The sequence below is a fragment of the Heterocephalus glaber genome, unplaced genomic scaffold (genome assembly GCF_053883595.1).
Source record: "Heterocephalus glaber isolate CG9 unplaced genomic scaffold, H.glaber_assembly_v1.0 deba00001532, whole genome shotgun sequence".
Classification (NCBI taxonomy): domain Eukaryota; kingdom Metazoa; phylum Chordata; class Mammalia; order Rodentia; family Bathyergidae; genus Heterocephalus; species Heterocephalus glaber.
In genome coordinates, this window is record NW_028258330.1 from 19265816 (window position 1) to 19280530 (window position 14715).

General features: G+C 38.1%; 1 protein-coding gene across 4 annotated transcripts in view; it reads right to left on the bottom strand.

The window, feature by feature from the left end:
• Positions 1–14715, bottom strand: part of Atrn (attractin) — a 195146-nt gene that overhangs the window by 61218 nt on the left and 119213 nt on the right. For all 4 annotated transcript variants that reach the window (XM_004840725.4, XM_087188714.1, XM_021254994.2 and 1 more), the window contains 6 exons: positions 10591–10811; positions 7040–7161; positions 5205–5343; positions 4803–4993; positions 1330–1549; positions 8–193 (listed from right to left, as the gene is read on the bottom strand). In XM_004840725.4, coding sequence (XP_004840782.2) covers positions 8–193; positions 1330–1549; positions 4803–4993; positions 5205–5343; positions 7040–7161; positions 10591–10811 — 1079 coding nt within the window. The remainder of the gene's footprint in view (positions 1–7; positions 194–1329; positions 1550–4802; positions 4994–5204; positions 5344–7039; positions 7162–10590; positions 10812–14715) is intronic.

A 14715-nucleotide genomic window follows, 5' to 3' on the forward strand; every position in this document is an offset into this window, starting at 1 on the left:
CACTTACGGGGACAGCTGCTCATTGTATACCACTCCATGCACTGGCCAAAAGGGAAGGAAGCCACATAGGCATTGGAGTCCACGCACTGCTTCATGTTGCTGCACCACATACACTCAGAGCTACTGCTGGTGCACTCCCCGCACGCCGTCCGCAAGGCACATGGTGTCCGGCATTGCTTGGCACTGTGGTTTGCTGAGGATTAAACCCAAGAGGGACACTGAGATTACCCACTACTACAGCTAAGGTCAAAAACTTTTCAAATGCAGATTGTGATCCATCAGCTTATCATGAAATCAATTTAGGCAGTAAAGTATATGAAGAAGAAAACAGAAAACTTCAGAGTCTTCATGTACTGTTTAGTCAAGTATACTTAGATAACTGGGGAAAAACTGACTCATTCAAAAATCTTTGAGGACAAAGATTGAGGAACAAGAGAATCCTTCCACAAAAGTAGAGCCCTAAATCCCTTCGAATATAGGGAATCTGGGATGAACTTGAGGGGTTTTACAATCTACCTGAATTTGTAATATCCTTTTGGTAATTTTAGCGGGGGGGACCATGGAATACATTAAATTCATCAAAGCATTTAGGACTCAAACAGGCTTTCATATAGTAGTTTAGAAATCCTGTTTAAGGTGACTCCTGTATTGCTAGGAATTCTCTTCTATACTTCCTATATTTACCTTCCTAAAACAGGCCATGATGTAAGTGGGGTCCAGCCTTCTAAAATAACCCACAATTCCCCCTATTGCTTGCGGATCCTGTGCAGGATCTTGCACTCATCTGCAGGCTACCAAGGCTGCCTCTATTCCTTCATGGAGCCTAAACTTAGCCCCAAGAGAGAAGGAAATCTGAGAAGCTACTCTAAGCATTTGATTGTTCAGTACTCTGCCACATCCTGGGCGCAGTTCTGGCTGGCTTCTGGCTTCAGTCAGAACTGCTCTCATGTTCTCCCCATTGACACTAGCTTTTGGAATACTGTCCATGCAGTGACTTGGTTACTTTTTTGGTTCTTTCTTACACAGCATTTTTCTGCCAACACCAAGACATTTGCCTTTCAGAGTAATTCTCAACATTTTTGATGGTCAACAAATCAATCCATCTCAATGTTAATTAGGACTTCAGGTTCTTTCAGTAATGTTAGTTATTTTTTGTTTCATTATGGCTCAAACTAGTGAGAGCCATGGATTATTTCTTCTTTTAAAATTCTAAGTTATGTTTGAAATAGGCTTGAAGTCAATACCCCCTCTGTTTTCATGATTACTTCAAGTATCTCAATATGTAACTATGCCTCACTTTCTCCCTCCATCAACTTCCTGTGTCCTTACCAGGCCTTTCACAGATGCTGCCATTCAGTGGGTTGATGCAGGTTGCAGCCTTCAATCCTCGAGTACTGGGTTCTGACAAGATACCACAGAAGCCAGCATCGCTAGGCTCAGATGGCATCCACTGCAGTAGGCTATTTGTAAACGGAGACATATCTTCCCAACACCAGTAGGACACATTGATCTTCCTCAGGCCAACCCATGGGGTTAAGGTGAGCTTGGACTATAGGCAGAACAGAAACAACTGTGAAAACAACCAACATCTTGACCAAAACAAGCTTCTAGATAAAAGCCACTAAGCTAGGTGATATTCCACAGATATAGGAAAACTTCCTATTTCCTAAATTCGGCCATGAAAGTATAGGATAGATCATCATTTCAATACGGTTATTTTACAAAGGACAGAACTATAGCTCAGAAAAGATAATGTATGAAAATGTTCACAGAGAGCAATGGCAAAGCAATAATCAAGTTCTAAAATTTCTACATCCTATGACAAATGCTAAAGAAATGGTCACCCCCAAACTTGGTTTAAATGCCCATTCATACATGAAATTATTTTACCAATATTTATGAAATAATGTAGATGCCTGTCCTCAGATCATTACCCAAGCCTGCTTGGAGCCATGGCCAGTTTAGATGATTCAAGAGTTCCATCTTTAGCTGTAAGGTACTGTTCAGCACTTAAAATTCTCTTTCCCAGACTTACTAAGGTATAATTGACAAAAAACTATGTTATTTAGGTGTACATGATGTTTTGATATACATGTACACTGTGAAATGATATCCATAATCAAACATCCATCGTCTCACATATTTATTATTGTGTGCACACATGTGGTAAAAACATTTAAAAACTACTTAGCAAATTTCAAATATTATTGACAGTATTATTGACTAAAATATCCATACTGTAATTAGACTTCCAGAACTTATTCATCTGTATAACTAATAGAACTTTGTACCCTTTGGCCAAAATCTCTCCATTATCTATTCCATCTCTCAAACCCCTAGCAACCACCATTCTACTCTCTGCTTTCATGTGATAAGATTTTTTTAGATTCTATATATAAGTGAGGTCATATTGATTTGTCTTTTGTTTCTGGCTTATTTCACTTAGTGAAATGTCTTCCAGGTTCATTTGTACTGTTGCAGATGACAGGCTTTCCTTCTAAGGCTGAATAATACTCCATTCTAACTATATACATACCACATTTTCTTTCTCTATGCATCCAACTTGGCAATAAATTTTATAAAGAATAACAGAGCAGCGAACCTCTGGCACAGTCTGTCTCCTACGCTCTTGAATTTTTTTCTTACTGTAATTTTTTAAAAAATCAAAGTATGAAGTTTAGCCAAGAAATGAAAGATATTTCTAATTTGGGCAGTTAAAAATCAAAATGTACAATGTCTTTCCATGTTTGATGGGGAAAATTACATATTGCCTATTAAAAGACCTAAAAGAAAAGAAACATATCCCATAGTTGTTTTTAGTTAAAATGATGAGTGAGATTTATTTTCTTATATTTATTAGTATTTTCTGTATTTCCTTTGAAATACATATATTTTTTCTGGTACAAGTGATTGAACTCAGGACCTGGTGCTTGTAAGGCAGGCATAGTGCCACTGAGCTAAATCCCTGGCTCTGAAATATGTATTAGTTTAAAAAGAAAGATCATTAAAATTAAGACTTTTTAAAAAGCCCTTCAATAATTTCTTTTTGCTCTCATGATAAAATTCAAAGCCATTAGCATTGTGGACAACAACTCTCAGGACTTGGTCTCCTCTTGAAGCCCAGCTATCACAATTCCTTCCCATCCACCCTGCAGCCAGACACACATACACACACACACACACACACACACACACACAAGCATGCACACACACACCTGCAGCTCTTCTCAGTGAGCCTCTCCTCAATCTTTCCATCTTGCACCTGAGGGTACCAATACTCAGGAAGCCTGGCCCTCTTCTTTCCAATTCACTTCTTCCCACCTTCAGGATTTTCTCTTCCAGCTCCACTAGCCAACCTCTGCCCTTTCTTGTTTTTCAATACATACTTGGGCTCTACAGATTGCCACATCTAGAGTTAAAAGCTATGGAAGTACATTATACTTTAGTTGTCTCATCTATTAGTCTTATGACAAGACTTGAGTTTCTACTTTACAAAAGTGGCACAAAAGACCAGACTACCCAGGACCTGTTAGTCAGGAAATCTGAAGGAGAGACAGAGCAGAGGTACACCTGTGGCCAGCTGGGGTGGTGGAAACACTCTAGCCGGGAAGTCTTTCAGAAAAGTAAACCTGTGTCACTGGAAGAGACCCCAGCATAACGGGCAAAGCTGTGAGCCTGCCATTCATTTCCTGAGGGAGTGAATGACCATGGAAAGGTCAGCTGATGGCCCAAGACAGAATGCTCGGAGGGCCCACATTTGAGGAGAAGAGAAACAACACAGTCTCTGATGGAGACTATAAAACGTGAAAAAGCTACCAAAATATCATAAAATAACAAATGTATCCCTGATATCCTCTAAGGAAAGCACACTAAGAATATACTAGCAATGTCTGAGTGTCCATAGCATGTCAAAGTTACACTGGGAAAAAGAAAAAAAGTAAAATGTAGGGTATACCTCCTAGCAGCCTCGGAATGGCCCTTTGGATGATATACATAGGCTCATGTAGCCAGGACCCAGGTCACACTTTTCCAATGTCATATGAAGATGGCTCCACCCAAGAAAGTATTGCCCTCAACGCCTCTGTGCCCAACAAGAACATTTCCTCCAAATTTCTCTGTACCACAACCCACACTGCTAGAAGAGCTTCATTACATAAATACATAGTTAACTAAAGGTATAAAATACAGTTCTTGAACTTTGAACTAAAAATGACAAAATGTTATTATTAATTTAACAACTATGAGTTACCCAAGAGCTTGAGAGTAGCGTAGTGATGATGGGAGCAGGAAGGCAAAATGAACCTTTCCAAGCTCAGAAATCTTTAACAAGAAGGTGCCCTCTTCTTTTGGGTTGGCTTGGTCTAAGAAAGACCCAATGCACTTCCTAGTGGTAATCATATTATGTGCTTTAATAACACCTTAAATCCAAGGGATGCAAGTGGCTTAATCTAATGAGGTAATTAGCTATGAGGTCTTTCTCCACCCCCCACAGGATCTAGGGATAAAACAGGTATGAAATTGTCCACTGAAGTCATCAGTCTGTGAATATATACATACATGTTACTATTTGTCCTATAGATTATTCATGTATCTTATAATAGATATAACTATCAAAAATATTCAAAATATTAAAAATTATAAGATAAAAAAAAGGCAGTAAAGGAAGACACTGAGTGTATTAGCATTTCTCCTCTGGCCAACCACATCACAAGGCATCCACAGCCTTCCACATACAAGCTGTTATCAGGCCCTCAGTAGAAAGGTGAGTACTAGATACTGAAGTTCTGAGGATGTTAACTCACCATGGTCTGTGATGACTGCATCATTCTCAGCTGCTTAAGGACAAATTCCACCTTCTTCTGGGTTGTTAGAGAAGCCAAAAAGGCATTGTGATTTCTACAGGACAATTTAGCATTGTCATAATTCTCCTTGGCAGTAGTAATTTTCAAACATGAGTTTCCAACCAAATGCCAGCCCGTGCCACAAATGTTTTCTTTTGCAAAGTGGAAAGAAGAAAAAAAAACTTTTAAGAATCATGAAACTACTATATTACTAGTTTAAATTACTGAATAGACAAATGATCCTTGTGATTTGAATTCCAGGTGCTTCATTTGGATGTGCTGAGGGCATAAGACACATTTCTAACTTCCAAATACAGGGCTGGAATTGTGGACCCACATATAAGGTGCCCCTACCAGGCTTACCAGGCAGGGCAATGCACTCCTGATTCCGGGGCTCCCACTGGCAGTTCTGATCAAGGGCGCAGCTCCTGCAACTGGTCTTCTTATTACAGTAGTACATGGGGTTATCCTTGGGGCAATTCTCATACTTGAAAATGGAGATCTAGGACAACAGACAAAAAAGCTTGTGTCATATTCACATGGAGAACTCATGGTGAAGATCAGTAAGATACTAAAGATAACAAAGTCTGAGGAGCAAACAGCAAAGAAAGACAGCTACATAAATCAGATCCAGATGAAGTAGCACCGCAGCAGAAACACTGCAGTGGAATGTTCTGGTGAAGGACATGTCTTTACCTGGCAAGGTAGCAGCCCACTCTTTAAAAAATGCCATGCCTTGGTATTCTGAGATTGGTCAAGCTCCAGCAGTGGGGTGATGCAGCACCTGCCCACATCTGAATAGAGCCCTTCTTGATATCCACCACACCCACTGTCAGTATTCAGACTCAGGAGCCTGTCAATAAGCTAGCCCTGTGTCAGAGTGCAGTGTGGAGGTCTGGCCTAAACTCCAGCTCTACTGCTCACCTGAGTGCCACCAGATGGGCACAATTCCTGTTGGTCAGAGCAGAGTCACCTTGATGTCCTGGTTTGACTTGTACCACAGTGCAGGTGATTTGCCTGCCTGGTTGCTAGAGGAGGCAGCGACCCAGACAGGTGTGCAGCCTGTGCACACTGCCTTTTGGCCTGGAAGGAGGGCAGGATTTTGTATTGCTCCACTAATGCAGCTTAGAACCACACCCCAGATAATCCTGGCTAACTTTCACAACCTGGAAAATGTGCAAAAAAATGCCATGCCTCACCTGCTCATCTATAAAATGAGAATGTTAAACTTGTTGCTTTTCAAATGTTCCCCTAACAATCTAAAAGTTTTCTATTTTACAAACTGCATTAAATTGGCCAAAAAAGGTCTTACTATCAAACCCTGGGTGTGATAACATAAGCCTGTAATCTCAGCTATTCAGGAGTGAGGCAGAAGGGTTGCAAATCTTAGGTCAGCTTGGGAAACTTAGTTAAGACTCCACTCTTGGGCCGGGGATTTAGCTCAGTGGCACTGCGCCTGCCTCGCAAGTGCAAGGTCTTGAGTTTGATCCCTGGTACCAAAGAAAAGAAAGAAAAAGACTCTACTCTGTCTCAAAATAAAATAAGAAGAACTAGGGGTGTGGTAGAGTGCTTGCCTAGCATGTATGAGTCTGTGGGTTTAATCTCCAATAGTGCAAAAATAAAAATAAAAAATAGACTGATAAATAAAACAAATATATATGTATATTAACAAATATATATATAAAAATACATAGTCTCCCATTAGTCTTTCATTATAACCTAAATTTTAAAAATCATATAGAGTGTGCACTGAAGCTATGCTGAGCTAAGACAGAAAAATGACAAGGATATTTTGCAAAGCCCATCATCTCTATAATTCAATGAGGGCCACTATACACCTGCCTCAAACCCTGACTTTCCCTTGAAACCTTACACAGGTGGAATGAGCTCACCATTGCAAGCCTCTTACCCAGCAGCTGGTACTTAGCCCCGGCCATGCCCAGGGCCAACAGTCCTTACACAACACTACTACTACCTTCTTCTGTTACACCACACACATACCCTGTGGCTAGTGAGACCCTTGGAATCAGGATGCACAAAGCATTCTTCCCTAAAAGAAAAGCTGAACAATAGTAAAATCCAAATCTATACCCCATTTAAAAATAATTCTGGGTCATTATGCCATATATTCAATTTCTACCTAAGCCCAAATAGAATTTTCCTATCCTCTACAATGTCCTTGAGAAATAGCACCTGACCTGGCCTTCCGTGCAGCTGTGGTTCCTAGGGGCACAATGGTCACTGCACCAGTGGCAGTCGTTGGTGTTGGCTGTGCAGCTGTAGCAATCTGTGTTCTGGTCACATTTGTCATGGTCAAGAGCTATAAAGAGAAGAAAAACTTATTAACTGTGACAGTTTCTGTTAAGGACAATCTGATACAGTTAAAATAATCATAATAATATAGTAATTAGAAAGTAAAATGAAGAGTGAAACTGGAAGGAAATGTATTGAGATGTTTAAGTTAAGACAGGATTTAGAAATAAATAGGCCCTATAAAGAAATATTGTTTTCAAGATGCATTATGTAAAGGTACTATTCCCAATAAGAAATGTAATTGTGTTGTATACCTAAAATGTACCAATAAAAGAATTTAACAAAAAAAAAAAAAAGAAAGAAAGAAAGAAATACTGTTTTGGGCCAGGGATTTAGCTCAGTGGTGCTGCTGCCTGCCCTGGAAGCACAAGGCCCCAAGTTCGATCCCCAGTACCAAAAAAAATAATAACAATAATAATAATAATAATAATAATAACAGAAATATTGTTTTGTACAAAAGAATACAGAAAATGAAAAGCAAAGACAGGTAAATTTTTTTTTCATTAAAGGAATGTCTAGGATTTATACAAGTATTTTATTGAGTAACAATTATTCCAGAACCTACAGCTGAAGTTGAAGGTGGTTGGCAAATGATGTATGGAACATAATAAGCACCCAACAGCTGGGGATTTAGCTCAGTGGTTCCACTGCCTGCCTCTCAAGCACAAGGACTCAAGTTTGATCCCCAGTACCAAAAAAAAAAAAAAAAAAAAAAAAGCACACTTATAAATTCAGTTCGCCGGGGATTTAGCTCAGTGGTTCCGCCACCTACCTCGAAAGACAGGTAAATTTAACAGCTATAAGATATAGTGAAAGTCTGGATCTTTGAATACTTTTCTTCTGAAAGAAAAAACTAGTAATGGAATACACACCAGAAGCTTCCCAGGAGCCAAAGAAAGCAATGCAGGAGACCATGCCATCCCTCCCAGTTACAAAAGCAAGACTAGCTCCGGGATAGGCAATAGAGAGTGCCACAGATCCCCAAAGCAGGCATTAGCTGAGTATTTTGTACATATACATGTGAATTCAAGAGTGTAATCTCAGCTGAGTGTGGTGGCACCTGGCTGTAATCCCAACACCCTGGGAACCTGAGGTAGGAAGTTCAAGCCCAGCCTGGACAGATTAGTGATTTAGTGAAATCTTGTCTGAAATATATATACATATACATATACATATACATATATATATATATATATATGTATTTATTTAGGTCTAGATGCCCCCCTAAAGCCTTATGTGGTCATAGGCTGATCTAGAATGTGTTAAGCTGGAATTGATTCATGATGCAATGCTAGATTCAAGGGCACTAGGATTAAGGGTGTGAGTGCGACCTGCCCTAAGTAGTATGAATAAGATAAAGGGGGCAGAAAGATGCTGTTAAATTCCCTTGTTGCCTTTGCTACCTTGTGCATGCCATGCTGTTTCTCCTCTGTGATGTCTGTTTACCATTCCTGTCTTGGAGCCAGCCAACTACAGACTGAAACTTCTATGAACTGTAAGCCGAATAAACCCCTTCCCCTCTAACTTTGGAAGTCAGGTATTTTGTCTCAGCAATGAGAGAAAACTAACACTATATATATATATATATATATATATATATATATGTTTATTTATAATATATACTTATGCTATATGCATTTTCATTTCTTATATTCATGATATATATTTCTATATGATCTATACATTTATATCATATATATTTTATATAATATATTCTATATATTGTATGCTATAGGTTATATATTTCATATACTGTATGTGTATATATAAATAAAGTGCTGGGGATGTAGCTTAGAGTAAAGGCCCTGGGTTCAATTCCCAGTACCACAAAAAGAAAAAAAGAGTGCAAGTCTCAGAACTTAATGAGCTGCTGCAGACCTGATGCACTTTCTTTTGACCTCAGAAAAGCGAAGCTCCACAACCATGTTGCCTCATTTGTTGAACCATCTTATGGGTATGGTGGAATCCAGTAATGAAAAAAGCAGGGCCGGGGATTAAGCTCAGTGATTTTGTCAGCTGCCTCGCAAGTGCAAGGTCCCGAGTTTGATCCCCAGTATCAAAAAAAAAAAAAGCAAAGACCCACCAGCTTGTTCTTCCAACTCTGGTCATCACTGCAAGGATTAGGCCCATCCAGGAATTGAACAAAACATTGAGTCAACATCTAAGATGAGATGAGTTCATACTGAACCATTTAAGATAAATTATTTCCAATATACTTGCATGTTTAATTTGAACTTTTAAAATTTTGATTAAAAACTAACTAATCCACTGATTTTACCCCCTTCCGGAGACAGTAACTAATCCTACCAGTAACAATAATCTCTGTTCTTCATCAGTCAACCTGGGAGGGCTGTCTATTTCTTAATGAGGACTTATGCTCCTGCACAGCATCATTTGGAGCAACCCAGGGAAGTAAAATCTGGCTCTGTGCACCATAACTCTCATCTCTGTACCACTGATCCTATTAGGTAAGGAACTCCATGAATATACATTAATTCATGTGAACAAATATTTTTCCTATTTTTAAAGGACTTTTTCTTACTGATTAGATCATTGTGTTGTTCTGTACTCTATGTCAGAGAAAAAGGGCAAGAAGCTAAGCATGAACAAAGGACACTTGGATGAAGAAAGCTGCTTAGAAAACCTGGGGGAAGGTTGTAAAAGTGGGGATCATTGTTCATCCTCAGCAACAGGAAGGAAGGTTCTAGAAGCTGGAATCACTGCTCATCTTCAGCAACTTTCTGTCTCCCTATCACTGCTGTAACCAACTAAAAGAGCTAGAAAATATTTTGTAAAGATAAATCTATCTCTACCCACCAGAACAATTTACCATAACATGGTTTTTCTGGGTAGACCCTCCTAATCTCATCCTTAATGGCAGCCATTAGACCCATGTAGTTTTTAATGAAAATTAAAATAAGAAAATTCAGTTCTTCTATCACATTAGCCACATTTCAAGTGTCTGACAACCCCCATGGGAGGCTGCTACCATAATGGAAGAGTGCAGATACTTATTTTCATCATCAAAAAATGTTCTATCAGGGCCGGGGATTTAGCTCAGTGGTTCTGCCGCCTGCCTCCCAAGTGCAAGGTCCTGAGTTCGATTCCCAGTACCAAAAAAAAAAAAAAAGTTCTACCAGATGGCATCGTCTCAGACCAAATGCAGCCACATTCTGGAGTTGGGGTACAAAGCCTATGAAATCCCAAGGAAGTTTTGCCTCTGTCATTTGCAAAGAGCTTCTAGGAGCCACATGGCATGTTTTTACCTACTGTAAATATGTTTATAAAACAATTTTCAAATACCCAAAAAGGCTTTGTGCAAGTGTTACTAAATAATTATGGAAAATGAAGTGAACAACAAAAGTGTATGTGTGCTAAAGTCCTTCATTATTCAAATAAAATTGGATCTCTAAATTCTAAGCAGAGAAAAACATACTTCTTTTGGAAAAACATTCTGATTTTAACTTTTTGGCTTGTTCTTCTGTTGCCAGTTCCCAGGAGACACACTGAGATGTTTCCACATCCCACACACACCGGACACCAGGTCCTGCTGCTATGCAAGCAGCTTCACTCCGATGTGTTTCACACTGTTCCAAGGTGAATACCAAGATGTCACTGAGGAGCAGGCTGTTGAAACCACCAAACACATACATGGTACTACAAGATAAAAAAAGGGAGAAAAGGAATTTACTGAAAACTTACTTAACAAATAAATACATGGTGTACTTTTTATAGACAATCTTTGGCTAATTTTACATATCAAAAATCCCCTAAGAAATTATTTTTCAAGATCTCACAGATCATTATAATTCTTTCCCTTCCTAAATTCCACCCTTTCATCCTGACCTGTGATCACTCAGGATAGCTCCAACAGTCCACCTTTAGATGTGCATATGGAAATACACAGTGAAAGTAGCATGTTAAATTAGTGGAAGAAAGATGGACTTTTCAATAAATGATATCAAGATAACAAAACATTTAGAAAAAGATAAAATTGATTCCATTTCTCACTCTACCAAGACAAGTTTCAAATGAATCAGAGAACCACCTGAAAAAAAAAAATCATGTGACTTCCAGAAAAGAATGGATGAACTTCTTTATAACCTGAGAGTAGAAAAATTATATCTGGGCCAGGGATTTAGCGCAGTGGTTTCACCACCTGCTGCACAAGTGCAAGAACCTGAGTTCGATCACTGGTACCAAAAAAAGAAAAGAAAAGAAAAGAAAAATATCCACCTGACTTAAAATCCAGAAGGTAAGAAAAATTTTAATACAGAGAGGGTTTCAGCCAGTTTTTATTTAAAAAATGCAAATGACCTTAAGCATGTGAAGAGATGTTCAATCATAAGAGAAAGGTAAAATAAAACCATATTGATGAAGCATTTCCCATCTACCAGATTGGCAAAGAAGAAAATCTCACAAAAGTTGGATAGCATATAGTCTGGTGAAGCTACAGGGAAATGGGCAAGCTGATACATTGCTGTTGAGCATGTAAAATAGTATAAGTCCACAGAAGGGAATTTGGAAATTCCTAAAAAATATATACATATTTACCTTTTGAACTTGTGACCATATTTCTAGAAGTCTATCACAAAGACTCAATAACAAAAACACATAAAGGAGTACACGTGAGGCAATTTAATACATCATTAATGATAACAGCAAAAACTCAGAGTATGTACTATTTATCTATTAAGGGAGGAAGGGGGTCAAACATACAAACACACACAATTCATTTTTCTTTATTAAAAATAAGAATCACACTGCTGGGTATCTTCCCAAAAGAATTAAAAGTATCATACCACAGTGATATATGCTCACCCATGTTTATAGCACCATAGTTTGTAATAGCTAAAACTTGGAAACAGCCCAATTTCCCATCAACTGGACACTGGATAAAGATGTGGGGTTTTTTGTTTGTTTGTTTCTTGTATATTATTTTTTTCCCCATTAACTTTATTGGTACATTTTAGGTTACACACAGTTACATTCATCATTGGGATCTTGTACCATTACATGAGTCTCTTGGTTCTTATTTTTTTCCCCTTCCCTTGCCCTCCCTTCATCCCCTCCACCCTTCCCTATTTGCAAAGACCTTGTATCCATTTTTTTCCTCTTCTCATATTTTTTCCTTTCCCTTTTTTCCCTTCCCCTACCCCTCCTAATTACCCTGCTCTTTTAGACCTTTTCTTCCTGTTACACAATATCAGTTATACATTTTTTAAATTACAATATTAAGATCTAGGAGACATTACCACAGATTTTACAGAATTTGAAAGGATATAGAAAGCATATTACATAAATCTTTTTTGAAATAAATTTGACAACTTCTAAGAAGTAACTTAGAAGACAAATTAATGAAACTAACTCTGGAGGAAATATAAAATTTGAATAGCACCTATTAAAGAAAGCATATTCCTAGCTTGAAAACCTACCTATATGACAACAGCAGGCTCATAAACATTTTAACTGATAAATTATAAGATGTGGGGTTTTTAAATAAAATGGAGTACTACTCAGCCATAAAGAATGAGAAACCAGAGACATTTATAGCTAAGTGGATGTACATTGAGGCCATACTCTTAAGTGAAATAAATAGGACACACGTGTGTAAATTCCGAATAGTTTCTCTGGTGTGAAAAACTAAAAGGGTAAATAAGGATCAAAGGGTATAAGTGATATTGTGAAATAGGAAGAAAAGGTCTAAAGGAGTAGGGGAAGTGGGAGAGGTAGGGGAAAGGAAAGAAGGGAAAAGAAAAAATATGAGAAAAGGAAACAATGAAAACAAAGTCTTTGTAAATAGGGAAGGGTGGAAGGGGTGAAGGGAGGGCAGGGGAAGGGGGAAAAAAAGGAACCAAGATACATCATGTAAAGGTACAAGTTGCAATGATGAATGTAACTGTATTGTATACCTAAAATGTACCACTAAACGTAATGGAAAAAAAAAATAAGAACCACACTTCTATTTAACCTGTCTTCTTAACAGATGAACCCAGCAATAATGAATATAACTAGGACTCAGATTATAGCACTTAAACCTCCCACCACTTCCCTCAAACTACAACTTTTTAGAGAAAACTCTAATTTCATTTCTTGGTCAAGAAATGTTCATAATCTATTTATAAAATCTGGTCATACCAGAAAGAAAGACAAAGATAGTGTTAAAAACGAACAAAACAAAACTGAAGAGCTACCATGAAAAGATGTTCACTGGCTACCAACAGGAAACGCTTAAAACTTAAAAAGAGTAAGAATTACAATGGACTGAAACACATACGCTTGGATCTTTAAATCCATGAGTTCATGATACATGCCCCCCAACCCTGAGGAAGAAATCTCATCTATCACCTGTGGACAATAAGTCTAAGAAATAAGTATATTATTTTGAACATTATTAGTAAAAAAAGGAAAAGAATTAATCCCTTGAAGTGATCTTGCCAAAATCTTGAAATGAATCTGATTAAGCTGATTTGCAGGAAGTTTAAAAAAAGAGACCAGCATGTTATTCAAAACGATGGAGATATAATCAAAATCTGGGGCTAGAAGTATAGATCAGTGGTAGAGCACTTGCTTAGCATGTGTAAGACCCTGGATTCCATCCTCAGGATGGGGGTGGGGAGGAACTGGGCTATAAAAATTTCTACAGAATAATCAACACGGTCTCTAAGAAATAAAAGGAAATATGAGTGGGAGACCTATAGATATACAGAAACTTAAAAGACATTTTAACCAGTTATGCTATATAAATCTCATTTGGATCCTGATTTGAACAAATTTAACTTTTTAAAACTTTATGAGAGGGGCCAGGGATTTAGCTCAGTGGTTCTGCCGCCCACCTTGCAAGCGCAAGGACCTGAGTTCGATCCCCAGTACAAAAAAAACTTTATGAGACAACTGGGAAATTTAAATATTGACTAGATACTATGTGATATTAAAGTATTATCAACTTAAAAATAAGTATACAGTGGTGATATTTTCAAAAGGGAGTGTTTATCTTTAATAAAAGATACTCAGGGAGCTGGGGATGTAGCTCAGTGGTAGAACACCTGCCCTGCATTGCACGAGGCCCTGGGTTCAATTCCCACTATTGTGTTAAAAAAAAAAACAACTGGTAAAATCACATTATTTGCAAATGTCATATTTGTAAATTTGTCTACTTGATAAAATTTATTTCTAACTCTAAAGTTAAACCTTGAAGGAGTTTCATGGTCACTTATAAGAAGTACACACATAGTAAAAAATCTGAGTTGACAAACATCCACATTCCCAGCTGAGGTCAAACAAAATGATGTTCTGACTTATTGTTTCAGCTCTCGGACTATAAACAAGTGTCCTTTTTATGATTTTCTGCCACTTTTTTGCTGAATACTATGATTCTTTGTTTTTGGTACCAGGAATCAAACTCAGGACCTTGCGCTTGCCAGGCAGGTGCAGCATCACTGAGTTACATTCCAGGCCCCAGGTATACTATGATTCTCATGTTTAAAAACAGCCTCCAGTGTGATGCTGAAGTATTGTCTAGTGTTCTTACATGATGTGCCTTACAGAGAAAACATGTTAG